The 19,254-nt window shown below is 38.5% G+C and overlaps 2 protein-coding genes and 1 non-coding gene across 5 annotated transcripts; 2 read left to right on the top strand and 1 right to left on the bottom strand.

Annotated features, from left to right (window-relative positions):
• Window positions 1-1,720: 1,720 nt before the first annotated feature.
• On the bottom strand, window positions 1,721-1,793 carry trnat-ugu. The gene has a single exon. It is a non-coding gene; the product is annotated as a tRNA-Thr (tRNA).
• Window positions 1,794-2,831: 1,038 nt separating this feature from the next.
• On the top strand, window positions 2,832-13,988 carry LOC116319449 (nuclear factor of activated T-cells, cytoplasmic 2-like). The gene is made up of 10 exons (XM_031738789.2): window positions 2,832-3,198; window positions 3,995-4,949; window positions 5,094-5,265; window positions 5,807-6,009; window positions 6,693-6,865; window positions 7,220-7,360; window positions 9,757-9,812; window positions 10,085-10,217; window positions 11,578-12,231; window positions 13,610-13,988. The coding sequence occupies exons 1-10, from the start codon at window positions 3,078-3,080 to the stop codon at window positions 13,654-13,656; spliced, it is 2,655 nt and encodes an 884-aa protein (XP_031594649.1). The 5' UTR covers window positions 2,832-3,077; the 3' UTR covers window positions 13,657-13,988.
• A 1,245-nt stretch (window positions 13,989-15,233) lies between these two features.
• Window positions 15,234-18,862, top strand: manbal (mannosidase beta like). 3 transcript variants are annotated; one of them, XM_031738603.2, is made up of 3 exons: window positions 15,234-15,385; window positions 15,735-15,922; window positions 18,138-18,862. In XM_031738603.2, the coding sequence occupies exons 2-3, from the start codon at window positions 15,773-15,775 to the stop codon at window positions 18,246-18,248; spliced, it is 261 nt and encodes an 86-aa protein (XP_031594463.1). In that variant the 5' UTR covers window positions 15,234-15,385; window positions 15,735-15,772; the 3' UTR covers window positions 18,249-18,862. The 3 variants fall into 3 exon arrangements, with proteins under 3 accessions (XP_031594463.1, XP_039468159.1, XP_031594471.1); XM_039612225.1 differs by having other exon boundaries at window positions 15,240-15,385; window positions 15,697-15,922; XM_031738611.2 differs by having other exon boundaries at window positions 15,261-15,404.
• The last annotated feature ends 392 nt before the right edge of the window (window positions 18,863-19,254 follow it).

Below are 19,254 nucleotides of genomic sequence, written 5' to 3' on the forward strand. Positions count from 1 at the left end.
CCACCTTGCAAAGATTCGCTTTTTAGGTAAAGCAGTAATTCACAGCTGTGAACATGAAAATGAAATCACTTTCAGCTGGTTGAGAATTTAGTGAGTTATGGTGGTCTTATAACTCCATAAACATGCATTAAGAGACAATAATGTAGCATCTGCACTGAAGCACAAGATTTAACATCAAGGTCAAGAAGCTAATAACAAAAGTGTGTTTGTGACAGTAAATGTGTTTGCTTTTACTGAGTGGTACAAGTACATAGCAGTGTCTCACATATCCTTTGTTTACAGTTTGTAAAGTAAAAGTTAGGTAATAGTAGGCAATGGACCAAACCACTATGAGGTACATGAGGGGGAGTGCATCTTTCAAAACTAACAAAACTTATTGTTTTTCATCCTTTTGCTCCGCCCCTGCCATTAAAATGATGGATTCCTCAAATGCACAATGTGAAAAACATGTTACACAATCCCACAGTCTGATGTTTCTGTGGGATTTCTAGTGTTATGAAAGTAAATTATGAAATTATAACTGAACTTAATAATTATAATAAAAGATCAAGTGAAGTGATTTAAGCACTGTTTTAGTCCCTGTTTTCCCCCCACTGTTTTTAAGTATTTCAGATGGGTTAAACAAAGACAGAATGAGCTTGCCTATCCAGGGATCAATAAAAAAAAAACCGCTTAATCAACAATCAATCAATAAACAAAGCCCTGAAGTAACATCAGATTTTCAGTATTACACCACAAGATCTTGAATAAAATAAAATAAAGATCCTGGACTTACATATCCTGTGTTGTACTCAGTGCATTTATTTGACAGATCTACTTAGTTTTCAGGTCAATGTTTGACATAAAACAAAGTACAAAGCACTCTTAAAAATGAAAACTGTTTTTGGTTTGGCAGCTCCTCAGTAAAAACCTCCATCTGGTCAGGGTCTTTCGTCACTTTATGAGTCTTGAGCAGCTTCAGCAAATACTGATGACGACCTCCCAGGTGGTTTCATTTTAAATAACTACTTAAAGTACAAAATATGTAAAACTACTTAATATTTCACACGTGCACGCACGAAAAAAACCCAAAACATTATTAATCATCCCTCGTGATCCCTCGTTTTGGCTCATGATCTCATACATACTTATGCTACTTTCTGTAAATACTTTTTACTCAAGAATAAGGATCTGAGTTCATATTCCACCGATTGCTGGGACTAGAGATCTCATGTGAGGACGCTTTCTGGACCGAGAAGGGTGATTACAGGAGGAGTTTCTTACATTAAAAAAAAAATCCATACACATCGCTTCACTTTTTGATTAATTATTTTCACAAGTGCCATGTGCGCAAACAACTTACATGTGACCTCAGGTGATTTCGATAGGTAAACCTGAAATGGTTACTCTGCTCAACAGTCTCAGTACTCAGGAGAACTGATGAAAGTAGAATACCTTAAAAAAACAAAATCTTACTTTCTTTATGTAATTTTCGTGACAATTCTTTCTATAAATCTCTGCATGTAAAGAAAAACACAATATTTCTGTGACTGAGTGTAGCATTAAAAATTCACAAGAGCTGTTTCTTTTTGAGATTGGTTCAAATGACACATTTTAACTACTTATGTAATCAGTTCACATAACTGGTCTTATCATTACTTTTCACAGCGACCTAGATTACGCAATAGAGAACGCGATGAAGGACAATTGTTCCTCCAAGAAACATAAATTGCGCAAGTGCAGGCCCTAGTGAGGATCGAACTCACGACCCCTGGTTTACAAGACCAGTGCTCTAACCACTGAGCTATAGAGCCAAGATGCGGCTGCAGGTCCGTAATGCCATTCTTTAAAAGCTTTTTAACGCCCTCGGCGCTGTATGATGTCATGGACGAGGAGGAGGAGGAGAAAGGAGGGGTTCCTTATATGGTCATCTCCGGCACAGAGCTCTGGCTGTGAAAAAAAAAAAAAAAACAGCCCCACCCACCTGCTGCTCAAAGCCTCTGTTTGGGAAGCATAAAGGAAAGATGCCCTTAAGGAGAGGGCACATGGATGAACTGAGGGTCAAAATATGATAAAGAAGGATTGTTCTGATTTTTATTTATATGTGAATGATAAAGTACTTTAGGGGAGTGTAAGACTAGAATTTATGAGCTAGAAATGAGCTTAATGAATGAGAGAAACCTTATATCGAGTAAGGTGTGAAATGTGGTTGCTAAATGTTCACCTGCTTTATAACAGGAAGTAGAGCTGTCAAAACCACAACTACAGTAAGTTTATGTCAGAGTGCAGCAAGCAATATATATATGAACTTCTCAAAGTTATGTTAACTTGAACAGCAATTTTAAAAAAAATGGGTGTTGGCGGTAATTGTGCAATACGGCCACCTACTGGCCAGAGATTGTAAGTACGATTTTATTGGGGCTAGGACATGGCGAATCGTCTAATTCTCACAGATTTCTGCGACAAAGAAAATCGATATGTTATTTCATATTCCACATATTTGATGGTAGCTGCACATAAGAACAAAATCAGGTCGGGATTAAAGAGGTGTGTCAGTCGTAAATTTTATGGTGCTCAGTTGAATAAAATCTTTTGTCTCCGAAAAAAAAATAACTAGGTCGAATACAAAGCAATAAAAGGTAAATTTAAGAAAAGAAAAAATGTGCAAAAAATAATCCGACTTTTATCATTTGATATCAGCAGACGTTATAGATTTTATATCTTAGAAAAAAATCAGCCTACCTAACGTACACAGGAAGAGATGAGGCCTGTGTTTTGGAAGTTGCGCACACTCACACTCTCACTCACACACACACCCACACACACACACAAACACAGGTCTGCACCTCCTGCCTGCTTGTCATCATCAGCAGTGACAGGAAGCGTCTGACACCGCTCGTTTTTTTTTCACCTCGCTCAGTTAGATGCTTTATTTCCGCAGTTTCTAATGTTTTGAACGCATCTGAGAAGTACTGTAACTTCGTCCGTTGCGTTAATTATCCACGCTGCGCCTTAATTAAAGTGACGATTTATTTGAACAAAAGCTATTACAACAGTTACGTTCGTCGGGATTTAAACTTGTTTATTCCGAGCTGGAGATGACTTCTGGAGGTTTGGGGCTCACCGAGGGCCTGGGCCAAGACATAAACCAGGAGGAGTTAGACTTTTCGGACCTTTTTCTGTATAATCAACCTGATTTTTCTGTTGGCTGTGATAAAGGTGTGTATACATAAATTGCATATGCATTTTTCCAAACATAGTATCTTATTATTTATTTATTTTTTTAAAGGCATTTCATGATCTTATTGCCGCTAGCCCACGTTTTCTCGGCTGGGGATGTGTCTGTAATTACTGTGTTGTGTTTTATTTTTATGAAAATTTAGCTCCCAGACCTTGATATTATTATACACTGATCGATAATCATCATCCTTTTGTTTTTAATCTAAGATCAAGAGGGCTACCAAGACCCTTTTTTCTATTTCATAATGAAAAGTAAACATGAGTGCGACAGATTATAGTTAAGTAGATTCAAAATCAAGCGATCCTCATAGTACCATGAATGGGATTTTTTTTTGAATTTGTATCTGCAAGCCTCTTCATTTTTGGCATCCTGACTAAAACCAACACTTGTTCAGTATGATAGTAATAGCTTTACTGGGGAGAGGAAACGCAAAACCAGCTCTGGCATCCCCAACATTGGCATATTCTCAAATTTATAGATTTTTATTAAGAGAAAATATTGTTCAAGCATGTTTTGAACGTCAAAGTGTTTAAAACCGGAAACCGGTTAGGCTCTGTGCTGAAGCCAGAGCCATGTACTTGAGGTGACCATATTAATCATTAATCTTCTCGCATGGATATCATACAGATGCAAGGATTTAAAAGAAGTGTGTTACTTTATATTTGAAACACTGACTATCTTTAAGTCGACTTTAAGTTACCACGTGGTAAGAGCAGTAGTTTAGTAATCAGATATTCTGGCCTGTGTGCTAAAATGTGTCCTTTCTTTGATCAGTGACAGATGACACTGGTGGTCTCCTTGACAATGACAGTCAGCCTCCTCTACTGGTGGTCCAGCCTCAAGATCCATACATCTCCACCTCCAACCCACCAACTTCTAACCACGACACCTCCTCTCACAGCACCAACGCAGGAAACCTATCAGGAGCTGTGTTTGACACCATGGGGCTGACATCACGAGTCGGTATCCCTGCTCCCAGCCCCAGGATTGAGATCACTCCATCTGGTGACTCTCTCAGCTCACAAACCCTAGAGCCAAGTCCTGTCTCTAAAGCCCGGGGATCCTACAGAGAGTGCGTTAGCCCTGCCAGCAGTAATTCTTCCACAGGCTGGGGAGCAGATACTTACTCTCCCTTGGCCTCTCCGTGTGTGTCACCGTCTAATGTAGGCAGCTGTGGTATGGGCTTGAATCCCTTGGACCTCTGCTCAAGCCTGCAGGGCATCCATACGTCCTCTACTCACTCCTCTCCAGGAGCCTCACCTCGAAACAGCATCACGGATGAGACCTATCTCCAACCACAGAATCGTTCTGCTTCACCACTCCCCCATCAGCGTTCCCGGTCTGTCTCGCCACAGCGAGGCAAACGCTTCTACGGTCAGACCCACTCTAGTCAGGAGGGCACTCCTGTCAAGCAGCGCTCCCGGAGTCCTAGTCCCATCCCATCACCCCACGATCAGCAGGGGTCCTACTACTTGCACCAATACCAGGCTCAAGCTGAGTTTCACCCTCAAGTTCAGACCACAACCTCTGGCCTGGATGAGATTCTGAATAGCAGTCCAGGAAGGGCCAAAATACAGGACTGTGTGTATGGCGAGGGTTACGACTGGGCTATTGAGCAAGAAAAGATGAGTAGGGGCGGAGCTGAGATCAAACCTGAGACCTTCTACATGCTCCCAACTGTGTGGCCTCCTTCTCATTCACTCCATCATAGTGGACGATCCGCATTCAGGTGTTATGTTTGTCTTAATTTATCACTTACAAGAAATATGTGTCGTTTTTAATGAGTTTTAATAAGCTTGGGTACTATGGTACAAGGTTCATTTTGATTTTTGAAATCTAAACTTCTCTTTTTTGAACTCTGTCGTTCTTCCAGTGGTCTTGCCTTGGCTCCACTTCCATCTTTAGAGTGGTCATTGCCCAGTCAGAATGGCCAGTATGAGCTACTGATCCAACAACAGCCCAGATCGCATCACAGAGCTCACTATGAGACCGAGGGCAGCCGAGGAGCTGTCAAGACACCAAATGGAGGGCACCCGGAGGTTCAGGTGTGGGGATTCATATGTAGATACAAGAAAGGAGAGGAAAAGAACGCGTGGTAGTTGTACCAGAGAGAGGGAGTGGGAGATTGTAAATGTTGGGGTGATATTTCCTGATAAACGTCTTTGTGTAAAGCTGATACTCATGCAAATATAGAAGTCCCATAACATGTCAGTGCTTCCACAATGCATGTGTGATTATTTAGACATGGATTGATTCAATCTGCTCAAATAAACACAGTTATAATTACAAATCAAGAGCCCACAAAAAGAGCATATAAATGTCAGTGCATGGTGTCCTTTATTTACTGTTTCTGGAAAGTAAAAAAATGCGCCTCCATTACCAGTTTTCCCAGTCATGCTACACAAATGGATTATGCAAAGCAGTGTTCTGGCTTTGCCAGTTTGCATGTGAAATCTTTCCCACAGACACAAGAGATTTATTGTGTGGTGTAAATGTTTTCTCAAAAGGCATGGACTTTTATGATCTCAAAGTTGATTTAGTTCAGCACGAAGCATATATTTTAACTGCCCTTGTTGCTTTCACCAGCTCCGTGGCTACCAAGGCACATCCGCACTGGCGCTGCAGGTCTTCATTGGAACAGCCGATGAGAGGCTCCTGAAACCCCACGCCTTCTACCAGGTCCACCGCATCACCGGGAAGACCGTTACCACACCCAGCATGGAGAGGATGATCAATGGCACTAAAGTGTTGGAGATCCCTCTGGAGCCAAAGAGCCACATGAGAGTTGTGTGAGTAAAACTAATCCCAAGGGGATTCTCAATCATATATACAGATGCCTAGAGTATGTGTCAACATTTCACCACAAGTCGTTCACATGTGACCTTGTGTTTTTCAACCAAGAGAGACCACTGAGGTGATTTAGCACTTTAAGACTCAGAGTGGAGATACAGCAACGTGAGTCGTCATGTGTTTTCTTTTGATTTTCCACTGTGCTAAATCTTTAAATACTACAAGCTATAGCTGCTCATGACAACCACAAGGTTTTCATCTTTTTCCCTCCAAAAATGCTGCTGCTGCTGCTGACAACTGATACATAAAATGCACCACTTCCTGTGTGCCAGAGAGTTTTTCCAAGAAAGACCTAGCAAACTCTGGGTGTTTGCAGCAGCAACCAAACATGGTTTGATGAACGTGACATATGATGAGTCACAACAGCAAATAGCAAACAAAATCAAAGAAGTTTCTTTTTCTATGAAAATGCCAGAGATCACTACTTTGGCTGCTTAAAAAAAATGAGCTTTTTACTGACTGAACATTTGAAATAGCAGAGATTGCATCAGTTAAATGTGAAAAAAGACAGTCTGGGTGGACTGTGAAGGACAAGTTTTTTTTGTTTCGTTTTTTAAGAAATACGATGGAAAATCATTTCAGCACTGATTTTATGTCATATTTCTTCTCTTTCATGATAAAGGATTGACTGCGTTGGAATCTTGAAGCTGAGAAATGCTGACATTGAACTAAGAAATGGAGAGACTGATATTGGACGAAAAAACACACGCGTGCGCTTGGTCTTTCGCGTCCACATTCCTCAACCTGGAGGCCAGCTCGTGTCTCTTCAAGTGGCCTCTCATCCTATTGAATGCTGTAAGAAGTATTTTATTGCATATGAGCTTTTTCTTTCTTTCTGCTTGATCATGAGAGTCACTGTAGCTTTATCGGCTGCTCTGTATTTTTGTATTTACATTCTTTCTCATTAGGTTTTGGTGGTTGATGTTAGCAAATGTTGGCAAACATGTTGGTTTATATTATTTAACATTGCCACATAACTGCCACTTGTAGATGTATTGCTGGCTGCTCAGAAAAAAGCCTTAATTACTAGCCTTAATGTGAATGCTCTTTAGTCTATAATGGTCAATAGTGCAACTGCCTTGGATTTGATCCCACTATACAGTATACTCTAGTGTTACACTGGCAATAAAGCTGCTCATGTCTTCACAGCTCAGCGTTCAGCTCAGGAGCTCCCTGCAGTCGAGAGGCAGGACCTGGACCAATGCTCTGTTCTCGGTGGTCAACAAATGGTCCTTACTGGACAGAATTTCACATCTGACTCAAAGGTGATATTCTCAGAGAAGACACAAGGTGAGGAGCATTTTTTTAATCATAAATGTCTGCCTTTGGTGGAATGAATCTTCTAAAGTCTTCTTTGAAAGCTACTGTAGAAGAGCCACCCAAAGAATTGTATTGGTAGATTGTAAAAGGTAGATGTAGCCCCTGTGCTACACTGCACATTGTTTACTGAAGGGGAGCTTGAGCCAGCAGTTACCACATGTAGCCAGTTAGCATCAAGGCTTAACAATTTTGTTATTTTGTTGTTATTATTATTTTTTTAACCTTTATTTATACAGGTTATCCCATTGATAGTCAGTGTCTCATTTACAAGAAAGAGACATGTTACATAATGTTTAAATAGGTGACTAATAATTGGTATGGTACTTATGACTTTATTTTATTTCCCCGGTAAATTTTTAACATTTTAACACAGAGGTCTATAGGGACTAACTTGTTTTTGCAACCATGCTCAAAGGAACTTCACTTTTAGACTAAGAGGTTGAAGCCCTCATATGTGATATTATGGTACGTCACAGGTTAAAGACTCAGAAAGAAACAAAAAAAAAATCTCAGTAAAGCTCATCAAAACATCATATTTCTGTTGTTAATCGCTGATCTTTAAAACGTGTCAGGACAGCCACTCAAAGAAAAGTTCAATAAGTTGGGTTTACAAAGCCTAATGTTGGGGGTAATAGTCCATACCCTTTGTAATTACTGTAAAAACACACAAATGTTACGTGAATTTTATTTAAAATGCAGAATTATTCCCAAGCTAAGACAAAAGTGCCAAAAACTGCAGTTCCTCAAGTTGTGCCTTCGAGGCTGACTACTAAAGCAAGTCTCTCTTTAAATCCAAATATTTATAATGTGCTGCTTTAAAGAAGAAAAACCATAAACAGTAGGTGATAACAGTACTGGGAGACTGGGGCTTTATGTAACCCACTTTAAGTATTATAAGTGTTATTAAGGGCATAAAAATATGGAGGAGACAAAGAAGTAAACGGGATTGTCTCCAAAGTATAAAAGTATAAAAACCACAAACCTCTAATTGCTAATTTTATTACTTAAATAAAATCAATATTAATAGCTTTGAGCTAAAACTGAAAAACAAAATGAAAAAGATGCACATTAGTACAGTTATAATGGATTTAATGATGCACCTTGTTAGCCAAACATATTAGCCCTAGCTGCTAACTTTCACTGTATCCTCTTGTTCAAATATAGTCCCTTATGCTTAAAAAATAAATTAGTGAGGCCAGAACAACAAACTGAAAGTTTACAAACTAATGTGTGGCATCACTGTGGCTATTTCGATCTTTTATCTACAGTCCATAATTATGTAATTAGAAGGATTGTTGACATGTGTGTTCACTTGTGATTTCAAACTTTTTTTCAGATTTTTCTTTTTTTTGAGGATTTAAAATTGAGCCTGTGTTGGTCTCCCAGTAACCTACTTGCGTGTGTCCATGTACACGTGCAGTATTTGTATTTTTAGATTATTTGCATATCACCCAGGATAACTCAACGCTCAGTGACGCACTTCTTCCTCCAGCCCCCACATCTACCTTTGATAAAATTAACCATTAACTTAAACATTTACTGTTTTGCTGGCAGTAGCAACTTTTATTTACTTCTAAATGGAAATTTCTCACCTCGTCACTGCTTGTTCTGCCCACACAAAATTGTAGGGTTACATAGTTTGAGAGAAAGATGGGTACAACTGAAAGCATGTTAAGCCTCCTTGTTGCTTGGCGTGGGGTTTTATGCAACAGGATGTGGTTAGACAGACTGATAAAGACTCAGACCCAGAGCAGAGGCTTTGTGTTTTTCACTGTGTGGGTAGAAAGCAGAAACAGCAGGTAAAAACTTTAGATGGGAATGAAACACTAAACCAGACATAAAAGAGAACCCTGTTTTCCACTGTCTGTGACAAATGTGCTTACTGTACTGTAAATTAAAGACATGACATATCATCTGATTGCTTGAATTAGTGTTTCCAGCTGATTAAACTTGTAGTAATTGTTTGGTTTTTTGCTACATCTTTGGTTTCTACAGGATTCTTTGCCACTCCACCACCACATATAATTTTGTGGTAAAAAATAAAACTACTGTCAGCAGCTTGTGAGCTTGTAGTAAGATGAGTAAGATGGTAGCAATATCTGCCAGCCACCTCCAAAGCCATAAAATAGTCCAGCACATAAACCACAACTCTTTCGAATTAAGCAAATCAAATATAAAACGCTATTTACTGAGCTTTAGAGTCTTAGTGACGCAGTCAGGCAGAGTAGACCAAGCTGTTTAGCCCTTATGCTAAATTAAGCTGTGCTAAAAAAAAAAAAAAAAAGAAAGAAAAAGAAAAAAGCCCATAACATGTATTTTCCAAAATGGGACTCAAACCTGCAAAACTCTATTCCTTTTAATTTCAGATGGACAGCAGATCTGGGAAGTGGAGGCCACTGTGGACAGAGATAAAACTCAAGCTGTAAGTTAACTTCCTTTTTACTGACACATAAACTATGATGTACATTTTGTAAGATGCATGCTAAAGTCATTTGTCTGGTAACTGTACATGCTCACACGAGTGCAAAACAGAAATCAAAATGTAAAGCCTGTGTCTTCAGTTTGCTGACTACATGAATGTGCTAATCGCATATCATCATATCATAAAAGTGTTATTTCTTGTACTAATTTTGGCCTGACAGGTAGAGATTTCTGCCAGCTGACTCATGACCTTTTTTCTCATTCTATCAATAGAACATGCTGTTTGTTGAAGTCCCTCCATATCGAGACCGGAGCATTTGCCAGCCGGCCAAAGTCAACTTCTGCGTCATCAATGGGAAAAAGAAACGCAGTCAGCCTCAGCACTTCGTCTACACTCCTATGAGAGGTGTATATCTCTTAGTCATCTCAGCTCTGTTATTACGGAGAAAACAGGCGTACCTCCTATGTTTGAGAAATAGGAAGGTGATTCAAGTGTCAACATTTCCCAGCCTGGATTTGAATGGGAATGTCAGCACTGGAAATCTTATTATTACCTTGTCAGCATAACGTAACCCTGCATGTGAAGTAAAATACTATATTAATCCCATTTTGGGGAAATTCTTCTGTTACAGCTGTTGAAATAACATTAATAATAGTAATCTGTCAGATATCTTTCTGCGGGAGAGATATATTGTATTATAGCACTACATAAGTTATGCTAGCAAATAATGACAAAAAAACACCATAAAAAAAACCATAAACTGACTTTGATGTTGCTAAAGGAGGTAAATGTGTGCTAAGTCATCCATCAGCAATGAGAAAAAGCAACAGAATAGTTACAGGAAATTGCAAAACTTTAGTCAGATTAAATCTGACTGTTCTAAAATTTTAACCCCAAAAGTAGATTAATGCAGTTACAAACTTCTGATTTAACACTCCTGTTTTGCAGTTTTATCAGAAATCAGAAGTTAATCAGTCAGTTATAGCAGCACGCTGACACTGCAGCCACAACAGAGACTGCGTAGGGGTTGGGGGCAAATCTTACATCTTCTCAAAGGGAAAAATCGTTTTCCTTTTTAACGCCTACATGTGATACTCACATTAAAGCGCCGACACACTTTGGCTCATTTCAAAAAAAGGCTTTTAGTTTATTGGTTTGGGTCAATATATATATATAGATATATATTTATAGCTTTTAGGTGAAGTGAGGCAACATTGTTAAGGAGTAGAGAAAGAAGCGTAACATTATTGCAGCTGACAATTTAAAGCCATTTCGATCTTCACTGATTTATACTCCAGCCACTGGTTATGAAACCTACATGTGTTTACTATTACCAGACCTCCTAAAGATGACTGGAGATGCAATGACTTGTTTCTATAGGTCACATAATCACTGAAATAACTCGAGAGCTTCTAAATACGCTTGAATTAATATTCCTTTTGTAAATATCTTCTTCCCAGTTTATACTAGCTGAATTGCTGTGACATTTCAGTTAATATACTGTATTTAAAGTCTCAAGCGAACAGTTTCCAGTAAACTTGGTTTCACCTTGTCTAATAACACAATACCTGCAAAAACTACTGGCATTTACATCATCCTTATGTTTACTCTGTAAATAGGAAAGTAAGTACTAATCAGCGAATGTTAGCGTGCTAACATGCAAAGTAAGATGACTGTGGCTGTTTGTTTATACCAGTCTAGTGACAGACCTGGATTGTTCTCTCACTCTCTGAAAAATCTAATAATAATTGTTTTTATTTTTCAGCCATTAAAGCAGAACCACTGGATGACTACCAGCTGAATTCTTATGCCTATTCAAATAATCAGTCTCTCTCTGGCATGTCAATGAAGTCACTGTACTGTCCCCTGGAGCAAGACAACAACCTTCAAGCCTTGAATGTTTCCTCAACACTTTACCATCTAACCTCTGTAGACCCCCGAGCCCACATGTTAACCCCAGATCAACTGGATGATCAACCAGTCTATTACCAGTCAAGACCTGGCACTCTGGTCAACAACCCAGTGCTGTACCACACTGGGAATCAGCGTTACAGCAACTGCAGTAGCGCTCTACTGGGTGGTTCCCCAATGGCTCCGCATCCAGCCTCCGCTCCCAGCCAGTGTGTCAGTGCCAGGACCCCTGTGCCCAAATTGGGTGAAGGTCCACAGGTTGGTGATTCGTTTGACCCTTATTCAATGTCAAGGAATCATGGTTACATGCAGACAGCACTACCACTAGGAAAGTCGCCACCTCTGAGATACATTCAAAATCAAGTCCAGGCAAAGGTTGGAAGCCGGGTGGACCCAGGTGGGCAGCCTCTGGCCCAGATCGCCCCTGCTAGAGGAAACCATGAGGAACGAGCTCCAGAGAAAATCATGATCAAACAAGAGAACCTCAGTTATGCCTATCTGGAGGATGGTGAGTATAATGTTATGTACTGTTTGAATGCTTGAATGCTTGAAATCCTCCTGACATTTTTCCACCACGGAATTGTGCCTGACAGTTTTTTTTAACCTTCCCATCGAGAATTCCCACTTCACCCTGGAATGTTGGCAAAGTTTAATCCTTTCTGAATCTTTATATATGTAGTTTTTTTGTTTGTTTGTTTTACATATTTGCGCACAGATAAGTCAGCCATACTTTGGGAAGAGACTGAACAAAAATGTTTGCTGTTATTGTGTTTATAAATGTAATGATCCTTTGTCATGCTCTTCACCCCCACCTCCAAGTGTAACCACTGTGATATAAACACATTATTAAAAAAGTGCATACAAGGTGCAACAGTTAGGTGAAATACTGAAGCCTTGTGTTTGTGGTCCAATTTGCAGTGCATACAAGCGTATTGCAACTGTATGCTTGCAAATCCTGCGTTGTGGTTTTCTTTAGGGCCTTTCTCTCCACTTTCCTGTCTGTTTCAGTCTTACTTTCACTGTCTCACTTCACACACTCATGCAAGCACACACGCTTGTTAAAGTATCACGGGCTCACTTGAAACTTGGTATGACCCAAAGCACTTTCCTGAGAGTTTTACCTGTGTTTGTAGATAATGAATGGGGAAACAAGCAGTGGCACCGCTTTGAAGCAACCTGACCTGGTTTGCTGTGGAAGAGTGTTTATGTTTGCACATCCGTAGTTGAGGGAAGATACAGGAAGTACATGGTATAGGCAAATACATTTACATCCATGGTTAAAAAAATAAATAAAAGCACTTTGTTCTTATCTCTGATGTAGACTTTACATTTGGATGCTGTTTCTATCAGATGTAAGGATGTAACATCCTGAAATCATTGATAAGTGTCGATAAACCCATGTTGCATAACAGAGAGATCTAGTGGACGTAAGTATAACTGCAGCCATGAAAGTCACGATTAGACTGATTTATGCTTAAAATTAGAACATTTTTGGGGAGGACTGATGGCTGAGGCCTCCAGAGTGCAAACCACAACCCACAACATCCTTTCAAGTTCAAGTCTAGTTGAGGTCTTTTGTTGTATTTCCCACAACTCCCCATCCTTTACTGTTATTCTCTACTATCGACCTTTAATAAAAAGCATAAACTGCCCCAAAAAGTCTGACTATGGCAACACCTGCTGGTGGGAACAAATAAGGCACAATCTTCTCACCCTTCAGATCAAAACTTGAGGTTTTAAGAATTTAAATCTTTGCAACTGGGCCTTAAAAATACAAAAAAATATACATTCTATGTAGCATTTAAGAATAATAGAAATAAGCTGCTCAACTTGCATTTTTGCTGTAAATATAAAAGTTCTTAATCACTCTTTTCAATGTTTTCCAGTGAATGACATCATAAGAAGAGACATGAGAGGCCACAATGGAGAGTGATCATGCTGCCCTGAAGCCACTTAAAGTTTAAGCATAATCTGTAGACATCAAGAACAAGAACAATAAATCTTCAGTAACTGTAATTTAAGCGAAACGATAGAGACTGATCCGTTATATACCATATTTCTGTACAACTTTGAAGGGTCAGCTCCATTTTGTTATCATATATTTCAGCCTTAGTAACAATAGTGGATCATATATACATTATATTCTTTTATTTTAACCTGTTTAACTTCTCTCTGTTTATACAGTTGTAAAATTGCTCTTTGTAAGCTTGTAGAAAATGTTTTATATTAAACAAATTCTTTGTATATGAATCATGGTGTTTGAGTGTTGACTTACTGACTGTAATCATTTTGTTACATATAGGAAGCAGAAGGAACTAAAGAATAAAAGTGTACCTTTTTTTTAAGTAATAAAAAATACACAGCACTGTGCAAAAGCCTTGAGCTAGCCCTCGTTTCTATATATTTTTGTAGGAAAATGAGAAATAGGTGAAGCAATTTATTGAAGCATACAAACATAAATGTAAATACAGTATATAAGGCAAAAACAGAGGTTGCACAGTTCTAATCAGCTTGAAAGAATGTCAATATTTGGTATGATCACTTTTTTTCCTCAACACAGACTGAACTCTCTTGGGCAGCTTTCTTGTAATTTCTTTAATTAGTCTTCAGGAAAAGTTCTCCAGGCTCCTTGAGTGTCATCTTTTACTGCCTTTTGTTTCATTCTCTGCAAAGATGATTTCAAGCTAAATGTTTAAAATATTGTTTTAGATTTATTTCGGGTTTAATTATTCCATTATTTGATTGTAAACAGGAAAGCTCTTTTGCAATGTAGGTGGCAGCAATTAAAAGGTATTAAAAGCATTTTCCATCTGAACTCACATATTAATATCGTGACTCACATTTTGACTGTCTCCTTTTTACAGAGAAAATAAGGAGAAACCTGATGACAAAACAGCAACAGAAATATGATCAGTTGTAATAACCGTTGCAATAGAAAGAGTGAAAACGAGAGTGTGAAAGGACTCATTCATGCTCATCTGAACTTGGAAAAACTGCATAGAAATGCAGTAATACTACATGCAGCAATACTAAAAAGGACACTTGAGAGAAAATATTGGCGGTAATTATCTTGAGTAGCAACGATTATTAACTTTTACACTTCATCTTTGAGGTGAGGCTGTAAAATATTTAGTGGGAGAAAACCTCGAGTTTTTTTTTTTTTTTTTTTTTTTTTTTTTTTTTGGATGGAAACGTATTTCCTGTAAAGCAGTGGCTCTAAAACAGCCATGCATTATCGCTGGTGGAGCACAGAAACTGCTTGGAGAAAAAAAAAAGAAGCGTTTGCCACCATGATGACATTTATTTCACTAAATTCAACTTTGTTTTTTTTGTCTTTTCCTTTTATTTATTGTTCACAGTGGATAAAATCTAGGAGGGGCCAGTTTCAGCTTGAGAATTCCGGCTCTACAGTAAATGATAGTTTTAGTCGCCGCAAGGATTAAAAATATGAAAAATAAAATAAAATAAACAGAAAATCTTCTCCACGAACGTTAGAGGGTGTTGTTTTCAAGCCAATCCTCTATCGGAGCGGAAGGAGATGGCGGATTTATGATGTCATTTCCGACAAGTGATTTATTTTCTCTCCCTTTGTGAACTACTTTGGCTTTTTTACGTTAGAAGAGCTGACTTTGATGTTTGCATTCCCGTAGCGGTAAAACCAGGCAAGTACTTCCATCACTGGTGAGCTTTTTTCCCCCACTTTCCGCTCTCGAACACTGTCTTGCCAAAGTGCTTCGCTACATTGTAACGCTGTGAGTGTGTGCTACCTAGGCGTATCCACAATAAAGTAAATATATAAAGTAAGCATGAAATACGTTTATGTTTTAGTCCGTGGAGCAGAGTGTCTGTTTTATTCACATTTTTAAAAGAGTCTGTTTAAAAAGTGGCTGCTATGAGGCAGAGTAACATCTCAACACATAATCTCTCTCTCTCTCTCTTTTTTAATGCACCCTGTCGTCATTTAATGGTTTAGATGTCTTTCTTCTACCGTTGCTCACGTTAATTTCGCAGGCAGCTCACTGGAGGAAACGTAACAAAGCAGGGTCATCATGTCTGCAGAACTGGACTTGTCTACTCCAGAGATCCCTGAGCCTACCCTGCTAGAGAGTATACTGCGCTATGGGTTGTTTCTCGGTGCTATCTTTCAGCTTATTTGCATCCTGGCTGTCATCTTCCCTTCATCCAAGGGCCACGAACAGGTGGGTCTTATAGAGAGGTGTGCATGCCCATCCTGAGGGGTATACTATGAAGGAAGTTCTGCATAGTCAGGCATTTTTTTGTGTTATCTGAGTGTCACTAGAGCAGTTATCGACCGGCTTTGGTAACTATGGTTTTCTGTTGACATGAAAACCCAACATTTCTGAAATCATGATCATCAAGCACTCTCTGTGGTCAAAATAAATGTATGCGTCATCTCCAGTTATGTTTATTTTACTGCTGTGTGTGGTTTTGTTGCTACGGTTTATTTCAGCTGCACAATCCAGCTGTGAGGCATTTGGTGCATGTAAATGCTACGCACTGCTAAGACTCTCCTGCAGCCTAATAAAAGGGACAATGAATTCAGTTCAGTTTGTCGCCAAAGTGAAAGTAATATTACTGACTGAGTAGGTAGTTTTAGTGATGAATAGCCAACAAAAGGAACCAATTGATTTTCTAATCTGTGTTTTAGTAGCTGCAGTTCCTTCAGTGTAAAAGCAGTAGATTAGGACCAAATATTTTAAAAAAACATTCATACACTGTATGCATGCAAATTCTCATGACTCACAATGGTTTAGAACCAGATTAAAAGAGAGCCATCTTCATAACACTGAACACTCTGACATTACGTTTAACAGAGCTCGATAACCCATTGATCTCTCTGCATACTCCTCCCCTCTGGTTTAGCTTGGGGTAAGGTTGGTTTCATTGAGCATCACAGGAAGCATTTGAATAAGTCTGGGCTCGGGTGAAATAGAGAAGGATGCACAAATCAATAGGACTTAAGCACAATGCAGACAGTTAAGTCAAATTGTCACTGTACACCATATGCCCATCCTGATGTTTTTCTGCTCTTGCACGAGCACCCACCAACTGTTATACTCGGTTGTTACACAGGGATGTTATTTTTTTCTTCTTAGAATGACAGTATGAGTTTGAGGGGGTAAAAATGGTAGAAATACATTAGGAAATGTCGACAATTGCATGCACATTTGTTACATCATAGTTAACTTATTCTATTCCCATTTTTAAGGAGTTATTAATGTGTAATCTTCGACCTAATTTACACTTTTTAGGCTATTTTACTCTGCTTTAGAGCCATATATGGTATAGAGACTGTGCTATAACACCACACAGATACATCATATGTCTTTTGTTATGTCACAGAAGAGTTTAATTGATTACATTATGGTTTCCAATGAGTTAAACACATTAATGTAGTTATACTATGGAACAGCTGATGTTAACATTAGAATACTGAAAATAAAATCATTTATTTTTATTATATTTTGCCTGTCACATTTAGAAGTTGATCTAAAAAACAAATACAGAGAAACTGGGCACCACTTAGCAAGTGTAGTGCTGAGTCTCTTGTTTTAGAAAGTCTGTGAAGACGGGGCTACTTTCACAATCTCCATAATAACAACTGTCAGGAGAGATTATTTATAGACAAGAGCAATTAAATCCACTGTCAAATTACTCTATTTTCAGGCATCATTATCAGATGCACTGATTACTCTCCACAGTATGTCGCCATTTCATCTTTTTTACAGCAGCCTGCTGTCGTTCCTACCCACCAGAACAATGGGAAAGATTACACTCACAGAAACTAGGCTGGCAGAAAATAAAAAGTGCTGAAACATGTCAGTTTCTTTTGTCTGCTGTGTACAGTATGTGTCTGGGAATTTCATTCAACTGTCTGTTAAACTGTGATAGTTTTATATAGAGATGGAAAACTGCAAACTGTACAAACAGTATTGAAAATGTATAATACTTACCCCATGTGGATAAGAAGTCAAATTAAACGCACTCTTTATGACAACTTTAACATGGGGAAAAAAAACAATGATGAATAAAATGACATTAGCATTATATTTACTAGTTATACATGAATCAACTGGCTGTCAGTATGTAAAGTGACCTAAATAGCCTCTAATTTGTGAGCTACATCCTGCTTTCAGCTGCTCCAGGGTCCGGCACTCTGGTGATCTGCCTCCATCTCCCCTATTCTGACCACTGGCCACTGCACTGTACACTGTCCATTGCTTTTACTTCTATGCAGTATGTTGTTGTGGATATTTGCATTATTTTATTGAAGTTAGGTTGTGAAATGCTGGACTTTTATCACTATATTTCTATTTTTAAGTGAGTGCTAAGGACAAACTAAAAGACCGTTATATTGGATGTTGTTCAGAGTGCTCTGTGTTTGCTCTGCAGGAGGAAGCCGAGTCCACTGACGTAAAGGCTGCTGAACAGATAAAGAAACCTAAAGGACCGACACCTCAGCCTCGACAGAAACCAAAAAAAGAGAGCAAAAAGAAGCGATAAATATCTGTGTGCATGTCTGCGCGCGTGTGTGTGTATTACCTTGAGAATGTGTGTGTTGGGTCATTGCCAATGTTATAAGAATTCCGTTATCATTACAAGTATAAGCACTAATTTACAACAATAAAAAAATAAAGATGGGTGTTGAATTTGAGGCACAAGAAAAGGACCAACTGCATCCTGTTCAACACATTACAAAAACAGCTCATTATCATGGTGCTTACCAACAGTTTATTTAGTTACACAGCGTATTTCATTGGGTATGTTTGTTATACATTTTCTTTTGTAACAATTGAATATCATTGGTTGAATTGTGTGTTAATAACAAGGCAGAAATAAAGGTGTTCTGTAGCCATCCACCTTAGCAGTTTATAGTAATTGCCAAACCTCAGTTTCATGTAAAGAAATGAGAATGACATCATGACCCAACCTTCTGTCTGACAAAACACTTACCTTATAAAGCTGTGGTTTGTGGTAGTAAATCATAATGCCATAGATGATACACCAAAGTCTCACAGTGTCCAAAAGTACCAGTAACTAGGTTGTGTTTTCACTCTAAATTTGTAATAAAACGACTATATGTTTAAATGTATTAAAAATTCAGAGATAAACAATGATCAGATTTTTGCTAATCATTGATACCCTCAGAAAGACATTTGGTCGGGATGTTTATTACCTCGTTTAAATCCATTTAGCATTTTATTAAAGCAGTAGTATTGCACATATTTTACATGAACTGTCTTGTATAAAGTCTTGATTTTAATCCCAGTATTCCAGACAAATTCTGGCCATCTTGATGTGCATCTGGGAAGTTATTTTTAAATTAATTTTCATTTCAAAGGTTACTGGGACATAAGAATTGCACGTATAGAGTTACCAGTGAAATTAAAAAGCTGTTGGAAATTTTACTTCCACTATCAGCTATTGCAGAGTTCCGAGAGTTCTGTGAGCGATATGGGCCTACAATATAATGCCTCTGCTTGAATATATCTTATTTGTCAAGGTAGTT

The sequence above is a fragment of the Oreochromis aureus genome, linkage group 5 (assembly GCF_013358895.1).
Source record: "Oreochromis aureus strain Israel breed Guangdong linkage group 5, ZZ_aureus, whole genome shotgun sequence".
NCBI classification, from domain to species: domain Eukaryota; kingdom Metazoa; phylum Chordata; class Actinopteri; order Cichliformes; family Cichlidae; genus Oreochromis; species Oreochromis aureus.

What these genes read in the sequence shown, in the direction of transcription:
- manbal (XM_031738603.2), top strand. Translation starts at nt 15,773, where the DNA reads ATGTCTGCAGAACTGGACTTGTCTACTCCAGAGATCCCTGAGCCTACC. An exon ending in CATCCAAGGGCCACGAACAG is followed by an intron (nt 15,923 to 18,137) that starts GTGGGTCTTATA and finishes TTTGCTCTGCAG; the next exon opens with GAGGAAGCCGAGTCCACTGA.
- LOC116319449 (XM_031738789.2), top strand. Translation starts at nt 3,078, where the DNA reads ATGACTTCTGGAGGTTTGGGGCTCACCGAGGGCCTGGGCCAAGACATA. An exon ending in AGTGGACGATCCGCATTCAG is followed by an intron (nt 4,950 to 5,093) that starts GTGTTATGTTTG and finishes TCGTTCTTCCAG; the next exon opens with TGGTCTTGCCTTGGCTCCAC. An exon ending in ACAGAGATAAAACTCAAGCT is followed by an intron (nt 9,813 to 10,084) that starts GTAAGTTAACTT and finishes TTCTATCAATAG; the next exon opens with AACATGCTGTTTGTTGAAGT.